This window comes from Necator americanus, chromosome II, assembly GCF_031761385.1.
Source record: "Necator americanus strain Aroian chromosome II, whole genome shotgun sequence".
Taxonomy (NCBI): domain Eukaryota; kingdom Metazoa; phylum Nematoda; class Chromadorea; order Rhabditida; family Ancylostomatidae; genus Necator; species Necator americanus.
The window spans coordinates 10,896,652-10,917,699 of NC_087372.1; the positions used below are offsets into that span (position 1 = coordinate 10,896,652).

General features: G+C 38.8%; 3 protein-coding genes across 4 annotated transcripts in view; 2 read left to right on the plus strand and 1 right to left on the minus strand.

The window, feature by feature from the left end:
- RB195_017469 (uncharacterized protein) overlaps window positions 1-676 on the minus strand; it is a gene marked incomplete at both ends in the record, with an annotated part of 36,681 nt that extends 36,005 nt beyond the window's left edge. For both annotated transcript variants that reach the window (XM_064184481.1, XM_064184482.1), the window contains one exon: window positions 671-676. In XM_064184481.1, the coding sequence (XP_064040362.1) occupies window positions 671-676 (6 nt within the window). The remainder of the gene's footprint in view (window positions 1-670) is intronic.
- A 5,954-nt stretch (window positions 677-6,630) lies between these two features.
- On the plus strand, window positions 6,631-6,924 carry RB195_017470 (uncharacterized protein; the record flags this gene model as incomplete). Its single annotated transcript, XM_064184483.1, has 2 exons — window positions 6,631-6,676; window positions 6,752-6,924. The coding sequence occupies 2 exons, from the start codon at window positions 6,631-6,633 to the stop codon at window positions 6,922-6,924; spliced, it is 219 nt and encodes a 72-aa protein (XP_064040364.1).
- A 4,134-nt stretch (window positions 6,925-11,058) lies between these two features.
- On the plus strand, window positions 11,059-13,935 carry RB195_017471 (uncharacterized protein; the record flags this gene model as incomplete). The annotated part of the gene is made up of 2 exons (XM_064184484.1): window positions 11,059-11,183; window positions 13,428-13,935. 2 exons carry the CDS (start codon window positions 11,059-11,061, stop codon window positions 13,933-13,935), a joined length of 633 nt encoding a protein of 210 aa, XP_064040365.1.
- Between the last annotated feature and the right edge of the window lie 7,113 nt (window positions 13,936-21,048).

The following is a 21,048-nucleotide window of genomic DNA, read 5'->3' on the forward strand; positions in this document are numbered from 1 at the left end:
ACTTTGATCCTACGTTTATTGGAGAGACTTGTGCGTCCGTTGCAACACAAGGGATTAGATCACATGGAATGATTCCCTTGTGTCATAATCAACTACTCTGTAACATTCGACAAATGTAGCTGTTGTGCAAAGTTGAACGGAAGTAACAGTGGACAATTGAACTACTTATTTTCACATATACAAAAAGTAAAGAACCAGACGCGGGAACCATTGACGCTAAAACGCTCAAAGGAAGCAACGAATAAGCAGTCAACTACGTGGCTGGTCAAACCACACAAACACAATATCATGAGAAAAAAAAAACATGAGAGATGATGCCTCCAGCGACCTCCGGAAAAAAAGATCTGCGAACTTGTCAAATTTTGTAGAATCGTTCCTGCCAGTAAATTTGTTGAATTCGCTTCAGCGACTGTTTCCTTATAATCCCTAAGCACAATGTGAAAAGAAAGTAGTTCGTAAATGGGCAGAAATCTGTTAAAGCCGCAGGAAACAACTTCATAATGCGTGCAAGTCCTAAAGCGGAAACTACCGTAGCCGCAACTACTGTCACTGCATAGGATTACGGATGCTCCAGAACACGGTGAATGAAAAGGCCATGAATCAAAATGAAGAACTGCCTAGCATAGCAATTAACGCGAAAGAAGAAAACGAAGAACTTAACAACACTTACACGCATACCGTACTCGTCCAGTGCGACGTCGCTTCGAGCGGTTCCAGCTGCTATGACCACTTGAGACCACTAACTGGTAATAGTGTAGACTGCATTGAAAACCCGTACAGACTGGTGCGGCTGGCGAGTATCGCTGCGCCGGATTTGGAAATCTTCGCCATGATTAAATCACGAATAACATATAGTTTTCGCAAAATAATTGGAGACTCATAAGCGATACCATAACGATAATCAACGCATAAGTAGGTCCTAACGGGAAAGTGATGCGGTGGAATCGTATCCACAGAAGGAAAGTGAATTGTCGTACTTGCATTTCGAAACAGTCTTTCTTTATCGGACAAATACTGCTCTACAGAAATGTCACAGCTCTATAATAAAGCTAGAACCTTCTGACTTAATCTAACAACATTTTTTGAATTAATGAGCTTAGCTGTGCTTTTTTTTCCCCTTAAATCTTGGAGATTTAGGATGAACGAAGCAATCATTTCTTATAGAGTCCAGATGAATCTTGTACAGGGTCGCTGAAACAGATACAAAATTGAGGATAGGTCCTGTAACGAAAATAGGCATGTGGAACACCACCTTCTCGTGCAGTTTATAGTTACCATTCTGTCTCCAAGAGTTCCTCAAATGAAATTTGGATAAAAATCACCATTCGAAAAAAATGCCTGGAGTATTCTAGCATATCCACTTATACACCTATTAATCTGCTTTTTGAAGCGAGTACCATTGAGCACACTGCAGCCAGGTAAACAACTCGCTCGAAAACATGAACTAGTTAGAGGATTCTGGACTGAATTGTGTGCAAAACACCTGCTAATAGGCACAATGAAAAGCTAATCCCAGGAAATTCTTCGGGACATCCCAATTCTAGGAAGAAAAATGTCTAGAGGGTACTCTGGAAGGCCAAACAAGAACAAAAGAAACATTATCCTCCACGGAACAACGCGATGTTCAGAGCTCTACCAAACTCCACAAATTACCAACCACTAAAGGATACCTAATCTATTTGTTGTAACCTTCGAACAGGTCGTAGAAACTGGAAAATAGTCCTTACGGCAATGAAGGAATGATAAAAAAATAATAACGACAAGACATTCCCCAACAGAGACCAAACAGAATAGTATGAATAATATCCCCCTCCTCTAAAAGAAACTCCTAGAAGACAGAATAACATGAAATTAAAATACACTAAACCTGAAAGGGTAACGGCGATGGAAAAACACATCATTTTGAAGATTCGGCGGGATTTCTCGAAAATGCGCCTTAACAGGGTACAGAAATTAATCCCTACCGTACCTTTGATTTCATACATGGTCGATTTTGAAACAAACTGTATAGCCGGCAACTTTTTTCTCTTTCTGTTACTTCTCCATAAATTTCTCTTCAAAGCATGTAAATAGCCCACCATTGTATTAAAGGTTGAGATGATGGTCCGATCAAGTGATTGCGACGTTGTCGAGAAGAACGGTTGCTGCTGCTGTTGCTGTCGAAATTATTTCAGCGCATAATCAATGAGTATCGAGTATAAATCGTATCGAAAAATGATTCTAGCGACCATCGCTCGCGCTTTTCCACACTTTTCGCATTTTTCGGAGATGTTTCGCAGCGAACCCCGTGCATCTGCTGCGCCACCAGCCCCAGCGCGCCCTGTTCGAGCGGTGGATTTCGATTTTCGACAAATAGTTAGCGGACGTACATTCAACGCCGAATCCATCATAGCATATCCTGTTCATCGAAGTTACTGTTTTGTTTGGCTAAAAACGCTGCCGCAGCCGGCGCCGCGTCGTAGCGTTCCCGACAGCTGGCTTTTTCAACAGCCGCCGTTCACCGATGACATTTTCGGTATATGTATGTCTCTAAAAAAGGCGGCATTGGTCTTGCAAAAGTGCAACTCACACACACACACAAACACACAAACACAGTTTTCACAATCGTTTTTACCGTAAGCTGAGCGGCTGTTTAAAGATATGATTTCGTGCGAATTCGATCTCAAACATTTAGTTGGATTAACGTCGCCGAATCTATCATATTAATGTGAAAAAACGAGATCATCACAGAGAAACTGCTGTGAAAAAACTTGCTAAACGAGCGGATGGACGGCGGCGAAATTTTTGGAGCGCTAACCCTCTAGGATCGGCGGGTTCATTAAGGACCGTCAGGTTCGACTTTTTATAGGAATTATTTCTAACTTCATTACAAATTCCTGAAGATCAATATCAAAGCTATTCAGGTGGATAAGCGCGTGAAATCACGTCGGACCATCGGCAAGTGCTGTGGATCAACCGCACTTCTTTGACAAGCCAACAGATCCCCCACCAATAACAGAGCATATCAATCTGGTTTAACAGGTTCCGGCCGGGCCCCTATCTCGTCCACATTGGCTCCGCCCACCACATTTTTACGCCTAATTATTGACACTTTCGCCACCTGTGCATCCTGAGGCATGGTCTGCGCTGTAATGAAAGCAATTCAAATGTGCTCGAGAAAAATTCATCAAATATCTATCTGCCAAATAGCTCTACTTTCGTCACGGTTTACGGTTACAACGGAATATCAGCACTATGGCAGCAGCTGCCGTAAGAAAAAAAGATTCATCACGCTACTATTCACGGTTCAGAATCAGGTCGCTGGATAAAATTGCTTTTGACGTTTACTAGAGAGAAAAAAACAAAATGCAAAGAAAAAATATGAGAAGGAAAGAAGAGGAGATTATTGAAAGGAATATTTTCTCATTGAATCCATATTGTGCTGCGGAAGTACCGAAGACAATTATAATGCGGTGATGTCCAATAGTAATTAACTCGACCTAACCTAACTTTTTTGATTTTCTTCCTTCCAAATCTGAGCAGTTAAGTTTTCTTTATCCTGCGCCTTTGTGCATCTTTTGTATAACTTTATGCAATCATACCGCACCTACAGTATTCTCTAAAGAACTCAAACTATTTACAACATTGCACATTCATATTTTTGAAAAATAAAAGACCAGGAAACCTAACTAAACTTATGAACGATTAGTTCCAAAGTTGTTTTCGATGGAGGAGGATTTTTTTTTTGAGAGATGAGAGGACTCTTCAGTGTTTTTTTTTTTCAGAATTTCGTACCTCCAAGAACTTAGGTCTAAAAAAGAAATCGCAACAGTAAATGACTGAGTGTAGATCTGGATGTTGAACCGGGAAGCGCGTGGTGAGCGTTGAAAACTCGCATGAAAAGCGAAAAAACCGGTAACGGTATGGCTAAAATGCAGACGGAACTACAGACGCACGTTAGGGAAATCCAGCGTTCGCGTTGTAAGGGGACTGACGCTTACTGAACTACATTAAGAAAATGTGCTAAAAGTATCAGCTGTCCAACAACGGAGCCGATTGAAAAGGTCCGAGACTAGATTGATAAACCTGGGTTTTTTTTCCAATTATTATAAGACAAACACTATGCCGCAACACAACTTGCGGCACGGTTTTAGCAGTTACACAGTCGATGATCAATTTGATCTTACTGAACTGTGACGTGACAAAACTATTAGCCAGCATCAACTGCGATTTACGAATTTCCTCTAGGTATACGATTAATTTCCGGATAACGTAGCGAAATTAGATTTGATAATGAAGTGCTCGAGGTGTGTAGAATCCAAAGAGCACCGGCGGCTTGATCTAGAGACTAGATCAAACGGGCGCTAAAAACGTTCAATGCGCTTCTGAAAGATTCTCATTCGCTCTACGCTTCCTGTGTCGGAAAGATCAAAGTTCAAAGCACATTAAGGTCAGGCGTTAAGTTTTAGTGACAAATATTTTCTACACAATTAAAAAAAAAACTTTTCCTCTTCCAGAACTTTTCCATAAACACGGTCTTAAATGTATTCAGAAAAATGGTTATCATTTTAAGAAGTAAACACTTAGTTTACCCAAAATTTTCTATGCAGTAATCAAAAGATAAAACTATCCTTAAAAAAACTGTAACTGCAAACTGTAAACTAACTACAAAAGACTAGCGAAAATACCTAGGCTAAGAAAGTGATTCGATCCTGCTGCAGAAAAATGGAAAACTGCGGTCCATAGAAAAGGGACCCGGATTATTCCAGAACCAGTTAGTTAGAAGAAGAAAATTTGGGATTTATCTGTGGCAGAACAGCACATTTTCAATGGTTAGCGCAGAAAAGCGAAAAAGTTATTAATACAAGCCCATGCTCGAGTGGAACAGAAAAAATACGCACTGATTGGTTAGGGCTTTATTTCCTCAAGGATCTATAATCTAAATGGAAATACTAGGAGTTAAGTTGGGTTTTGAAACACGTCAAGATGATGATCCACGTTACTGTAATATAATCTGTCCTAAGCCAAATTATGATCCAGGAAAAATATTTGCCATCTTTTCATGATATTAGAAAAAGCTACGATGCAGGGAAAATTAATGGGAATTCCATCCGCTGATGTCAACAAACGATATTTCTACGTTTTTCCAAAATTAACCCATCTACAACGTTGACTAATTCGCTAATTACCCTGACACAACCCATCAATTTGCTCGTTAAAGAGCGCTCTGAGCAAATTTCTCGGAGCCGACGCGTATCTCAGCTCATTGCTCTTTGACAAGTGCCGATACACCTATGTCATCATCACTCAGCCGCCGCCTCAATGGTATTTGTCGGTCCTGAACAGAAAACCGTCGAAAAAACCGAATCCTGTAGGCGTCGGCTTCTCTTTTTAAGTCGCGTCGGCGAAGAAAAAGTGTTCCACAAAAAAAGTGCGAACATCGCGAGCGGACCTAATCATAGATTTTCGACTCGAGGAAATACTGGTATCGTCCCTGTTCGACGATAACAACTCGTGAAATTAGCTGCGATTCGATACTGGCGAAAATGAAGACGATTTCGACTTGAAATCGCCAAGAAAAATTGCCATTTATTACAGTGGTGAGGTGAAGAAAACATCGAGCGAATTGGAATGCTGCCAAGAATTATAGAAAATGTCAAGATTGTCTCACGTAGACATTGTAAATGAGAAAATCTCTTGGGAGACTTCCAGAATCACTTGGAGAGAGAAGTTTAAAATAAGCAAGCTGACAAATAATGAATAGTTCAGTTCAACTGTCTAGTGAACTTGAACAGCTGGTTTTTTCCGTAAACAAACTTTCTAATCATCCTTCACGATCAGCAGATGGACAATGGACAATTGTTCTACGGTTTGGACACCAAAAAAAATTTGTATTCGTCTGGGTGGGTCGACGAGTTCCCTTGAAAAGAAATAATACCGCCCACCAAGAATGTCGGAAATTTTTCCTAGGAAACTCTGTCCCGTCTGCTGGGAACTGATAGAATAAACCATGTAGGAGTTAAAGACGGCAATTCTAAAATATGTTAGTGTTTTTTTTGTTAACAACAACCGTGAACAACTGCTCCTAAACATGAGTTATTCTTCAAATTATTCTAATGAGAAGATTGTTTATGGTTCTGAAAATGTGCACGTGTCACCGCCTCCGTTACAGTCATGTTGGTGAACTATTCCATGGACATTGCGTATTCCTAGAGGTAAAACTGCAGCTTTACGCCATAAGGTCGAGGTCGAGATCGAGTAGATAAGAAAACAGAAGAACGGAAAGTTTTCCATGCATTAAATGGGACTAAGACTTCGGAAAGCTGAAAAAAAGTATACAGAGTCAGAAAACAGTGGAAAACTACTACTCCATAGGAATAAAAAAAGAGAACAGACCAACTGTACATTTTCTAGAACACCACAGGCTCTACACAGATATGGTCGAAACTGAGTTTATGGAGAACTCGGCAATAATGCATACCCAGGAAAGATCCAGAAAAGGAAATGACCAAGGAAGGAGCTCGAAAAGGTCGCAGTTCAACTTGAGCATTTATTCTTCACCTCCCCCGTTCTGCCCACGACCTATGCTCGCAAATATTATGTGGGACGAACTTCGACAAAAGAACTAATAATCGATTGGAATCGAGTGGAATGGCCAGTGTGGATGTGGAGCAATTAAGAGAGGACGGAAAAGACAGTGAGAGAGTGTGTGTGTGTGTGTGGCGAGTGTTGCTCACTCACCCTCCTCATTTTGTCTCTCACTCTAGCTCAGAGGCGATCCCCCTTCTCATCGCACAAAAAATGCCTCCTCCACAGCGACGACATATGGTGACCCGTGCCGATTCAATCCAGGCAGGCCATCACCGAAAAGCCAATGCCACCTTGCTGGCCGTTCGTGTTGTGTTGGTTTCTGGTCGAACCGGTGAAGTGGCTGTATGGTTATGAGCGTCGATTCGTCCCTTATTAAGAGGATGCTTTCGTGAAATCCGTGCTTCAGAGCTTCTAGCGAGGCTAATTTACATAACGAGGTTATGAATACGAGGCAGCTGAGACATGCACATCTCGCTTGCCATCATGACCCTTGTCAGTTACGATGAATCTCATCGAATCAGGCAAGCATGAGAAGGTGGTGAGAATGAGGACGGATAGTAGTAAGTTGGGAGGTGAACTCAGAGTTCAACAATTTCTAATCGCCATTATTTCACTAATACTCAGCGCCATTACTGTTATTCCATTGAATACATTCCCGGCAAGAAGAGCTCAATGGTGCGATTCTAAAATAATTATTTTTGATATTCTTTGTTAGAACTCTTTATTTAAGAGTACAAAAAAGGTGAGGTTTCAGTGTAGTTCTCAGTGAATCCACTTTTTGTGTTTAACTTCTGCGACTCAGTCACATTTCCGTTTCTTCTCTTGCCTAGGGTTAGATTCTGTGCAGAATGTTGCGTATTAAATTTCTGTTCATTTATTCCTAAAGAATAGTGCTTAAACGCAGAACAACTATCTATTTAGCGTCACGAAAAAGGATCGATAAAGGTTTTTTTTTAAACTATAACTATCTGTTCGAAAGATGGCGTTAAATTCTCAGCGCTTATGAATCGTTTGAGGTTACTTTGAGGATGAGAAAAAGCACGGAGGAATGATACGGTGAGCGGTGGATAGAAATAAGATAGAAGAAAAGAAATGTGCAGGGAATAAAAGTGGACGCAGGAATCCCACCTCTATAAGAAAATCTTTTAAAAATCCTAAAACAACAACTAGGATCCGCGCAAATAAAAAAAAGAACAGTGTCGTTGATAGAAGCAAGGTTTCCTTCAAAAAAGCAACACAATTTTTGAAAAAAGCGGAAAAAGAATAAAGTAGGAATGGTTATCACACTCTATACCAAAAAAGATACTTGAACTCTCTTGAAACGAGGAACATTCAAACGTACTAGGAGGTGAGACCTCATTGATCAAAAAATTATGCGTCTTTAAAAAATCGAAGAAGAAGAGGTGAATTCAGGTAATATTTTAGCTTGGATCATCCAAAAATCAATTATACATTATTATTATACAGTAGTAATAGTGTAGTGCTAGTAGTAATAGTCATAAACATGATATTCTTGCGTATTAGTAAATCTCTGCTCAGCTCAATGATGCTAACGTTAGGCGTATTCCGTTAATGGGGGATAATCACTGAGGCAACGCGACGCAGACAAGGAATAAATTCAACGATGACGTCATCGCATCCTAGTAACCCATTTAGATCTATGTACTAAAAGAGCACAGATAGCAAGAGAAGAAATGAGTAAAGAAACAACTGCCAACTGCTCGTCGTCGAGTTCAACTCAGCGACGAATTCGCCGGCGCTACCGTAATCCCGTCGCCCAGAGCCTCTCCTCGAAGTGGGCGTGGCCGCGCCGTCGAAAAACCACGAATTGCAGAATTCAAACTGTGGTTGCGCAACCAACTCAGGGTTGGCTGGACACTCCCCCGACGATTTTTTTTGTCGACGCCGTAGTGAAAGGCTCATTTGAATATACGTGGTGTATGTATGCATGTATGTGTGTGCTGAATACGAAGCTTGATGTTATGAGAACCGGCGAGAAGTGGAGGAATTCAAAGGTTAATTGGCGTGGAGGGGGGGGGGGTCCTTTTGAATTTTAAGCCCGCAGTTGGGGCTACGGTAGTCGCATGTGCCGGATATTTTCGAATTGATAACGAAATGTGCTAAGATCAATGAAACATTATTGGATATTAGGTATTAGGAAACGGAAGTGGAGATCGAGGCAAAATGCGTAGGCCTCATAGGATGTGAGGTATTTGTGCATCATGTGAGTCTCGGAATGCCTCAAACTCAGTTAGGATTTAGGTGTTGGAAAGCAACGCTTTAGTTCAGGCTTTTTTTTTCTTAAAAATAAAATGCTTGTTAAGGAATAGGGCTTAGTGGCCGAGAAAAAGTCAAATGAGCTTTTGCGGACAAAGTTTTCCAAAATTTTCCAAAAAAAAATCACAGATTTTCTTTTCCCTTCTTCAGTCAGTAGCTGTGTTTATAGCAAATGACTTGAACCCGGTGGGACCAGAACGAAAGAAAAGTAGATTCTCTAATAAGACTCCGACCAAATAAATTGAAATTTTTTTCCGGAACACGACTTTTTTCCTGTTGTTAATAGATCAACTGCGGTAAAAAACCGATGGAAAGGCTATCTAATAAGCCAAAGGTATTTCGTGAGCTATTTCTAAAATTTGCAGGATTCTAGGCCTCGACCTTTTTCCAAACACTCGTCTATCACATAAAACTTCTAATTTTACTGAATCGCCGAAACCGCAGAATCTCATCAGGATGGCAGCCATCAATCATCAGAGATATGCGAGCATCGCGGAATTCTTCGGCGGAGATCCGCAAAAATCCTAACGGCACTGCAGCGGATGCCATTCCGATAATTTTTTTTTCTCTTGACATTCTACGTAACCTATCATTATCCTTGGCCTCAAAGACATCTTCATTTAACCCTTCATAGTTTTAGAACGTGGCGTGAGATTTAGCTGACTCTTCTGAAAGGGCAAAGGGCATTTCAGAGTAGACTTTGACCCGTTTCCATGTCCTCTGTTTCTTTTCAAAAACTTGGAGATCTCATAATATGTTAGGAATATTTTGTGTTACAGAGATGGGATGCCAGACACGGAGGCGACACATTTCTTGGCTCAAAACGCAAGTAGAACAAATATTTTTGGGCCGCCGAAAAAGACGGAAGAATTGAAACGTTGGCCGCAAGGAATAAATCTACTGCCGTAACAATCAGTAAGGTAAAAAATCTCCTTACATTTCCGCGAAAAATTTCAGTGCTTTTAATCCTTGTCTTTAAATTTTAATCCGTGTCTAAAGGAAGCACATGCTGGTAGCTAAGGTGAAAATGCTGTATCGATCCAAAGGAAATATTTCATCGTAGATAAGATCTGGATGATTTTAGGAAGCTTTTCAGAATTTTAGGATTTCGCAGAGAATAACTAGAGATTGCTAAAGTTAGCTGCCTACTGATACAAAACGAAAAAAGGCTGAATAGATTAAGGACAATCACCAAAAAACAGCAGAGCCACGAAAAAAGAACAAAGCTAGCCTAAGAGGGCTCCAGAGAAGCAGAGACGAAAAAAAGACAAAGCAACTTGCTCGATCAACGATTACTCTAGCGCTTATCTTCTGGATAGATGTCGTCATTAGATTGTTTCTGACTGGCTAATTACTTGGAAATAGATTATGTCTATTCAAGCGAAGAAGAACTGGCAAGCTGCCAACTGCACGACCACGAAATCTATGAAACTCTAAGAAATTCTCATATAGTTTACAGTATAGTAGTTAGCATTCGAATTTCGAAAAAAAAGTCCTAAAAGATTTTCCATGAAAAAAGACTTCACATCCTTTCACGTACCAATCTTACAAAGTAAAAGTGATCCAATTTGGCAGCATACAAAACAAGTTGAATGACTAATCTTTCAGAAATTTTCACTATTCAAGAAATCCGACAACTCCGTAACCCCCGATTTACTGTTACGCACATTAAAATGAGAATACTGTACGTATAAAAAACGATAATTTCTAGAACATCACCGACGGTTACTCTGCGATTGATCTGAAAAATAATTTTTCAAAGCTTCAAGAATTCAAATATTCTGGAAGTCTATTAAATCATTCTATGTTAGTCTTTTAAATGTTATAATGTTCAATGTTTTATCTGCCACAGAAAGCAAAACGCTTGATCCCATTAACAGTAAATTAGGACTCGATTTTTGTAAAAATTTCTGACTCTGACAAAATTTGTTTTCTTTTTTTCTTTTTTTTTTGATGCACCATAGGTGAATAAACAAACAAATAAAATAGTGTAGCAGGGCTTGAGTAGTGTGAAAGAATAAGTGGGACGCAGTGAGAGACTTCCTTCTGTAATTGCAGCCTGATATTAAATGGAAGACACACGGAGCAAAGCAAAGCAAAAAAAATCTATCACAACAGACCCAAATGTTACCCTAGCATAGCCCCTTGGATGTTTAAACCTATTAGAGAGCCCAAAAGCGTTGGAATGACAGATATGAGGGGAACAAAACGATGACCTATGAAAACAACATCGAACCGGTTCGTCCCGACGAACGAACGGACGCCTTTTGTCGAGTGGACATCGGCCGGGGCACTGTGCCAATGTGTCGCGCTGTTGCGGCTGCGGCGTCGGCGGGGTCAGCGAAATCAAATAAAAACAGCTAACTCAAAGGCGAGGCAGTACGTGAACCGATCGAGTGCGCCAGACCGCGAAGGCGAAGAGACGATCTTTTGATAGGACACACCACATACACATACACTCACTCACTCACATATAGCTCATAAGTACAATTCAAACGAGAATGTAGTAGAAGGTGGAAGAGACGTAGATGGACAGGAACACTTGAAGCCATCTATTTATTCAGTTGGAACGACATGATGCGCTGACTGCGAGAGCGGAGTTCGTTCACCTCACGATGTGCGCACGACGGAAAAATGCACATCATTAAATTGTGATTTATTGCTATTCATCCGAACTGCACACATTCACACTCTTTCTGTTAAACGCTGGGCCCAGCTCACTGTTTTGTGAGCTCGGAAAAAAAGCAGAAATGAGCAGAAGCATGGACTGATGAAGGCGATGACTTTTTTTCTGCATTTTATTGATATTGGAATGTATTGTGCGGGGGTCAACACTTGGTTACACAGCAAATCAGCTATGTGAGGTTGAAAATAACCAACTGGGGATCGGAAATTGGGACAAAAATTGGACATAAAAATATGTAGGCTGAATCCTCGAGACATTTCTTTGACTTCGCGGAAACTTGCGAGTCGAAAGGAGTGATCTTCGATTTAGCTGTGTTCGGGAGTTTCGGGATTATATGTAGACTAAGTTAAACTCAACTAAAGTGAGCAAAAAAGTTGTACAATATGCTCTGGATGAGAGTGCTAAGCAAATGGTTTCGGAAGAAAAAGAACACTTGTTTGGATTTTACCAAGAAAAAAACGTGGTTTTGACGTTAAAACCACGTTTTTTTCTTGGTAAAATCCAAACAACAACGTTGTAGAAGAGAAATGGTCTTAAATAATTGGGATCACAATTTTTGCGGATTTTTTTGCGGAGCTTCATCTCAAAGTGAGAATGTTGTTTTCTTGCTGGATTGTGAAGCTGCTTCACTGAGATGAACGAAATGAAAGTTGCAAGAAACACCTATGAAAATGAATGAGCATAGTAGAAATGATCCCATAAGGGAACACCTTCGCTGAGAATAACAGAAGAACGTTACACAGATTGCGTATTAGATTTCTTGTCAGATAGGATTCTGTGAAACTTTCGAACGAATACGAATTAATTACATTATTTTTAGTTACTGTTGTTGAGAAAACTACTCCAAACATTACAACAAAATAGTGTAAAATCGAACTGATCACGTATCAGCAATCGTTTTCCGTCGAAAAGTTTAGGAAAGAAAAATTTAAGGATCCATAGGGTCAGCTGTTTTGTTAGCTGCCTTCTACAACATGTTATCAACAATGACCAATAGCCAACGATAAATCCGTAAAGAACAAGAGTCGAGGCAGAAAAACGAAACTAAATCGTTGTCGGTTGATCTTTTGTTGAGCGTCGGGTGCTTTTCACGAACAGCAACAGTTGGCGATCGGACTCAAACTAACATCATGATTTTCTCTCAGCAATCGGACGTCTGTTGCAGGTGTCTGTTTGAATATCCGTGCGTGTGTGTGGATTGAGTGTAAACGAGAAACTCTTGCGCGTGGATGAAGTGTAATTTGTGTGTGCATGTGGTTGGTTGAAAATCATCAGCCACATAAGAAGTCGCTAATAGCGCTCGATGATTTTATTTGTTTACATCGTCCGTTCGTTCATCGTTTCTGCAGATAGCGCGAACTAATAAAGGTCAGATTCAATTTTCTAGGGCAGGTATTTATGTGCGTGTGTGTGTGATGAGAGATTATGTGAAGCATAGAGAAGCAGACCGATTGAGTGAGCATGCCGAGTTCGATAGAGAGGATACAGAGGAAGGGATAAGCACACGGGTCAAAGGTTACCGACATGTGAATACGATGAAATCGTAAAAGTACACATGGCAAAGGTCGCCAACAAATATCCAAAATTATTGACGCGATTACGAGCGAATGGACAGAGATGAGAATATCACAAGAGGTACCCAAACAGTAAAATTTAAGTACTAGTTATTAGAAATAATTTAACAAATAAATAATAATTAAAAAAAGCAATTTATCTGTAATGCAAAAACGTTAGGAAGAGCAAAGAAATGTGGAATATTACGCCATTAATCTAATTTATGCTTTGTGGATCACATTTAATTTAATCTTTATATTTTTCTAATTCTATCAATCTGGATTGAAATATTGAAGTACTCCTAAACATTTCAACGATTTAAGATTATTCATTGTCAAAGGAAAGTCTACATTTGGATATCAAAGCAAAAGGGGAGAAGTGATTTCAGTAGAAAAGGTTTAGCAAAACTATTTTTGTTATTATTATTATTATTGTTACCATTATTGTTATTATTATTATTATTATTATTATTATTATTATTATTATTATTATTATTATTATTATTATTATTATTATTATTATTATTATTATTATTATTATTATTATTATTATTATTATTATTATTATTATTATTATTATTATTATTATTATTATTATTATTATTATTATTATTATTATTATTATTATTATTATTATTATTATTATTATTATTATTATTATTATTATTATTATTATTATTATTATTATTATTATTATTATTATTATTATTATTATTATTATTATTATTATTATTATTGCAAAAACTACTACAAAAAGTCACCAAACAAAAAAAAAAAACATACGAAAACTTATTTCTTTACGCATTACGGAACTTGAATGGACTTTATCACAGATACGAAGAGAGTTAAATGGGATCTTTCTTAATTTTTCAAAAGACAAGAGAAATTTTTGATTTCCAAATTTTTCAAATTTTTTCCGCAACGCTTTAATCTTCGTGCGTATAACTAGTTTTTCAGGCACAGGCTGGAACTTTGAAAGTTTTAAATCGGGAACAATATGAAGTGAAGTGAAGTTACCGTGGTGATAAATATATCATATTTTTATTCTAATCTAGAACGTTCAGCGTAATTCTTCATCTCATGTAGGTTAGTTGCCAAAAATTATCAAAAAAAAAATTAATTATTTAAATCAAGAAAATTTTCGTCTGAATTATCTTCTAATAGATATCTCTGTTCGATGTGACTTAGCTGGTTTGGTATCGTCATCAATCAGCATAATTTTATATGAAATATGACGAAGAAGTGGGCCCAAAAATATTTTTTTTTGCATGATAAGGGTGCTGAGCAATATATTCGGAGTTCCAGACGGAGCAATAGAATTGAAATAGCGGAATCCACGGTAAGTAACCCAATAATCTAAATTTCATCCTTTCAAAATTGAGTTTTAATAGCAGTACGACGAAATCCAAGTACCAAATTAAATCTGATTAAATTTCAAGCGAAAAATTCAAGCAGGCATCACCTTAATACATCAAATCATTGGTGTGTTTTTCTTCTCTTTATGGTGCACCTGTGGTGTATGTGAATAGATTTAAAAAAAGAATTAAATGTTCTATACGATGACAGGGGGTGTTCTGTCATTTTTTCTACATTTCCATGTTGCCTTTTTCAAAAAAAAAAAAAGAGAGAAAAGACGAGAATCAATGTCAACCACTCCACTCTCAAAAAAATCATTGCTAATAAGAAGCAATAGATTTCTGCTAAACGAATAAATACGATCGTAATAACGTGCGTAACATCGCCCTAAATAGCAAACCATAATGAATAGTTCGAGTGCTGCTTATGCAAGGGTCACACGATAAGCGTACGCCGATCCCTTCACGGCCCTCCTTAATAATTATGACCCAAGAAATTTGCATGACCACCCGGCCATAAAAATTGAATGATCAGCATCGAAAAAAAAACAGAGACCCAACAAAACAGATATAGAATAGAACAAGAGCTACTGGGATTTAACTTGACAATTTTGTTCAGGACACATCACCATTCTTTTCGTTATTTCGGAAGAAAAAAAACTTTCCACCGAGATAATGAAGTAGATCAAACAGTGGCAATTGTTCCGAATCAGATACTGTAGAGACGCGAACGCCAAGATCTTCCTTAACGTGCATTTGAAGGCAGAACCATTTAGTAAGTATATTAAGCGCTTTTGCTTTCCTTCAAATGGAAAATCGATCAATTTCGATCAATGATATCGATATCGATATAAAGATAGGTGCTGATTCAGTTACAAACTTTTTTTACCTATTTGCTGGGCCACATACTTAGGTACTGCACAAGTCGAAACCAAATCATTTGATTATGTCTCCGGTGTCTACAACCTTTCCGAACATTCTCGAACAGTTCGACCGAGATGGGATACTGTAACATGAAGAGGATACTGTATGTGTATGTCAACTAGTGGTGACGTCAGTGCTGAGCCATTTAATTTGGCGTTGTATGATCTGAATAAAAAGCATTGCGAAAATTGGTTGAACGTTGTTTAGCTAAGTGATATTGAGTCATCTAAGGTCTACACAACTTGTTCACTTTGAAAAGGATCTGGTCTCCCTCAACAGAAAAGTTAGTGGGAAATTTCGCGAAAAAAATGGGTTTACTATGTAGATGGAGCGCTGATAGAGGTCAAACGCCTATCTTTGTATCCCTTTCTGCTCCGGTTAAGATGTGCAGAATTCTCAAAAGTTATTGATGATTTAGTTACTGATCTGCTAAAAGATTGATATATTGACTTTGACTGGTTAGCATAGTTAGTATGCCTAAAAAACCAAACAGATACGACAATTTCAGTCAGATTTTGAATTTTATCGCAGAATAGTAAGAAAAGTTAAGACCTAGAGACATTTAGAAAAAAAACTAGTTCTGTCCTTTAGTGAGTATTTAAATAGGCGGCTACTGTAACCCAACAATAGGGGAAAGTTGGAACATTGATCAGATAAAGTTGATCTCTGGATGACGTCACAGTTTCTATCGCTTCGCACTTGCGTCAGCGCTTTGCTCTTCATTGCTCTCTATTTACACAGCTCAATGGGGTTTTTTAAGCAGCAATTCGTCAACAACTAATCAATAACGATCGATCGAAATCGTTAGTTGTGTTGTTGCGACTATGACTATGCCATTTTTTGGGGCAATGTGCCAAAACAATTAAACTGCACTTTAGTCACATAAAAAGTCGTTCGATGTGATGGTCATCGGCCAGCGAAACAATAGAATGGCGACGGGCAGAGCGAAACATCGCAGGAGGGAGAAAAACTCGGTCGTATGGAATTTCTACCCTGACTAACTGTGGGATACTTAAAGTTGGGATGAATTGTTTCCGTTAAAGATGGGGCCGATAATTTACAGTTCTTCTTCTGGAAACTTGAACTACGGCAAGAAGAAAGATATCCCGCAGATAAATTCGATCCTCTGGCGGTGATCCACGAAAGAGCCGTGTTATTAGCATTTTGAAGTCACCAATATCCAGAAAGCCATGCACCGACCTTCCTGCATATTCTCATTTTCGTTTAAAAGCAAAAAGAAAATATTAACAGACCAGGTGTCTCACGAAAAGTGGTCGGTGCCAAATAAAGTTGCCCGTTCCTTGCCAATGCTAAGAAACAGCAGAACTCGCTCGAATAGACCATCCTGACACCGTTTTTTCTCTCTCTGAGGTCCCTTGTTTGTACTTCATCAATCAATAATAGCTGTTAGCATAGATCACCACTGGATGAAGATATTTGTGATGATTTACTTTTCCTGACTTTTTTCTGTTTTAATTCCTGCTCTTTCCTCAAAAATACTCTAATCTCATTGCTTCACCACCTTCTGAGTAAAATATAGTGGATTTTTCTTTTTGGAAAAAATTTCTACATGAAAAAAAATGCTGCATAGAGGAGGAGAGAAAGGAGATGGAAGAAGGGAGGTTAAAGATGGAAAGGGAGAGAAAAAGAGAAGTAGATTCGAAGTCACTTCAGTCAAGGAAAGGTCAGAGGGGGGGGGGGGAGGAATTCAGGACACTACAAATAATCGCACTTTGATTATATACTGTCCTCACAAAACATAGAATTTTCCTACCGGAGGATTACGGTGTCGTTTGAAATATGATCATTTGAAACACCTTCGATCATAAAATCGAATTAAACAAAAAACAGAAAACAGATCGAAGCGACACAGCCTTTTGTTGGAAATAGAAACCTATGCAAAAAATAACATATTTTTCTCAGATATACGGTAATTATATTTTGGTCTCTACATAACACACATTAATCCCTCACTTTTTAATGTCTTTTTCATTATTCTGAATTCTCACTTTCAATACCGTAGCCAATGACAACCAAACATACATCAACAGCTATAACAGTGCTAACTATAAGTAATAGCTATAACAAACTTTTTGAGTCATTTAATCACTTCTATCGAAGTATTACCCTGATTTACAGGATTCAATTAGTGTTCTATGGAAAGCGATAATTAATGATGGTGTATGAATTCATTTGAAAATATCGTCTGATGACTTCTGTTTAATTGTACTTACGACGTGATCTTTGATATAGCGATGGTTCTGCGTTTTATTTGGATTTTAGAAAATATCAAAAACGTTGGAAAAACATCATATTTGGTCCTGCTGCAATCTCCTAAACAGTCAACTGAATCGATTTATATTCGATGTCGAGTACATCTTCGAGTACCCATCATCGTGTGGGCGTGGCCACGATTTGTTGTAATTTGGCCCCAGATTTTAGAGGTCGACCGACAACGGGACCATCATCGAATACGTCGTCTGACAATGTTTGCGGGTCACGGCCCTTCGAAAATCCATGTCGAGGAATGAAGAGGGATGCAATTTAGCGTTTGCGCGTATGGGAATGCCAAAGTGATACGGGATTGGCAGCTTGCCAATCTTAGAAAAGGAAAACCTTAGCAACATCTGCTTTTTTTTGAAAGAAATCACTTATCTTACTATAAATACCTGTTCTCAACGACAACTGTACGCTACAGTAATCAAATCAACTTGAAGAAGTTATATTATAATAATAGTAATATAAAGTGATGTATTTTCTCAATTGCACCAACAGGCAGCAAATGGTCGAAGTTTTCTACAGTACAAGGATTTAATGGATACTGTACACCGTAGACCCACAGAGAAGCTCTAAGCCTCCAAAAACCAACGGGCCGAACTATTGCAACGATGTCATCGATCAAAAGATTCAATGGATTTTGAGGGTCGAAAAATGAGAGGTACCGTAATTTCGTCGTGTACAAATTCGTCTATTTCGGTATTTCACGTCACTTACTGACAAGGAAAGCATGAATGAGTTCCTAACTATCACTTTCTGCTCGATAGATGAAAATCAGTAATTTTTTGCTACCGTAAACACCGTTCCCACCATAAAGTAGTAATCATAATACACTTTTCTGGGGTGGAGTTTTGACGAATATCTTCTGGGCTAAAAACTTCAAAGTGGACGTGGTAAAGATATGGTTGCGTAGAAAGACCAATTACGTAACAAATGGAGAGAAATCTGATATGAAGCACATAATTTGAGTCCTTGTGACATTAATTACCACATCTAGACTTCGAACAAGGACCTCTTGCAATCCATTAAAAAGTGGTAAATAGGGTGTAGGTCGGTGCGTGCCCAACAATTCTTTGTATGGAGCAGAGTGCGAAAATGTGCGAAATGTGGAAGTTCTGCATTTTTGCGTATGCACATACTACGGACTAAACCGCCACAGACTACTAATTGTGTATAGGATGAAAAACCTCCGAATCTGAGAAGGTAGATCACACGTGTCTTTGATTTTCCAGGCTCTGAAGAAGGCGACGACGCCGAAATGTTAGCCAGAATAAAGATCGATAACAATCTTGGTTCTGCTCAGAAAAAGTAGTACACGATTCAATCCCTGAATTGTTGAGTGCTCGGAAATTAGCTAATCGATGATCCCACAGATGACATCACATCTCGTCAAGACCGTTCATCAGAAGCCACCATTCAATTGAACACGTCGTCCATTTTCTCATTACATAATCGAGATGCGACGATTAATTGACGGTTAGTGAGAGGAGAAGGGGACGAATTCGGCGCGCTGGGTCACGGCCATAGCAGACAATTTTTGCTGATCGACCAATGCGATATCGAATTTCGTGGCGGCACCCAGCACTCCAGTTGTGCGGCACTGGGGACCACTGGCGACTTTCGCCCACCAAATCGTCGGCAAAACTTTGTCTCGAAGGATTAGCGGATACTGTATGGAAAGGGATTGCTTCGCGGTGACTTGAAAAAAAATCCACGTTCCAGGAAAGCTTACGTCCTAAAGAAAATTTTTCATTGAAGGGGTATCAGGATTAGATAGTCCTTCTCTTAAAAGTCTTCTCCAAAACACATGAATTAGGACTTTATTTTGGGAAGAAGAGCAAATTCGCAGTAATTTTTCTCAAGCGATTCCATCAAAATCTGCGAAAAAAACCTCAACCTTTATCCAACTATCATTTTGAGAATTTCTGCAATCACTGTGAATTACTTCTCCTGCTTTTATTACTGTTACATTTTTTCTTAGTCTATTATTTTTTATACAATTTTATTTCATTTTAATTTTTGTAAGTTCCAATATTCCACGCGGCGCGCAAACATAATAAAACATTGGAAGTAATGCAAATTTCAAAATTTCATTATAGTCTTGGAACCACAGGCTCCTGAATAATATAATGAAGTGAAGTGTAGTGAAGTTATCATGAGTCTAATGATTTCCTAAGGGAAAAAGCAGTTCATATGATTTAAAAAAAAATCATGTGTAATAGCTAAATATCCAATACACCGCTAAGGAACAAGAGATCAAAGAAGAAGGGAAAACGTGAAGTTGAAAACTTCACTGCTTGGGAGGAGTTAAAATCGCACTTTTATAAGCATCCATTCACTTTCATCTTCAAGTTTAAAAATGAAATCTTGTGAATTTTTATGATCTTTATGATCGATTGATTTAGACAAATGATAATTATGAAGTTCTGAAAAAAAAACTGCTCCAAACTTCATTTTGAGGCGGCACCATGCGTGCACGAGTTTCTCCAATCAGAACCTTTTCTCTAAAATATCACCATCGCTGTCCTTCATATTTCAATTTTTCAATTTTTATTTCAATTCGTTCATTACCGGTCATAGGTGATACATGTAGGAAAGGTGACCGTGATAACATTTTCATCTGAACTGTGGAACCACTCTACGTCCCTGAATTCAATCCTTTACTGGCTTAAAGTCAACTTATCACAACATTGACGATGTTGGGATCTCTCCAGGAAAAGATGACTCCAGACGAGACTCAGTTTATGAGCATGAACAAAATCACGCACAGTTCTCCCTGGTCGTAAACAAATCCAGGTAAAAAAGCGAAATAGCCTCGGTTGCACCCATGTTACCGATGCAGCTTATTACGGGTGGAGCGATGATTCGCAACGCCTTTTCGATTGTGCAGGTAGAGCTGCCTCTGTCGCTTATTCGAGTTATATCGCTTGAATTTCCCACACTTGGACGAGTTCTCCTCGTTCTACCGCCTAACGAGTTGAATCGTTAGAAGACGGAATCACACGAGCCTGTTCCACACGATTTTTTTCTAGGATTTCAGCGTGGTCGTTCTCACTGCCACTTATCCGTGGAGAAATTCCAACGCTGTCTTAAAAAAAAAACAGATTTTGCGGTTTTTACACTCTTCGAAAAGAGTGCTGCACAAGAATAGTTCAGAAATAGGAAATTTGTTCGGATTTAATTCCTCAAGGGTATTTTCGACGATCCTTAGTTCAGTTCATCCACAGAGCCTTCGGGCATTGACTCATCGGCGACCACTTTCCAGCGCCATTCATAGAAAATCCACAAACACCGACGCATCTGCCTTTTTCAGAGTAGATAAAATGTACTTGAAGCAGTGAAAGTTTTCCAAAAAAAAATATTGTTGGGAAAATTTACACATACAAGTTTTTGGCATTACTATGTC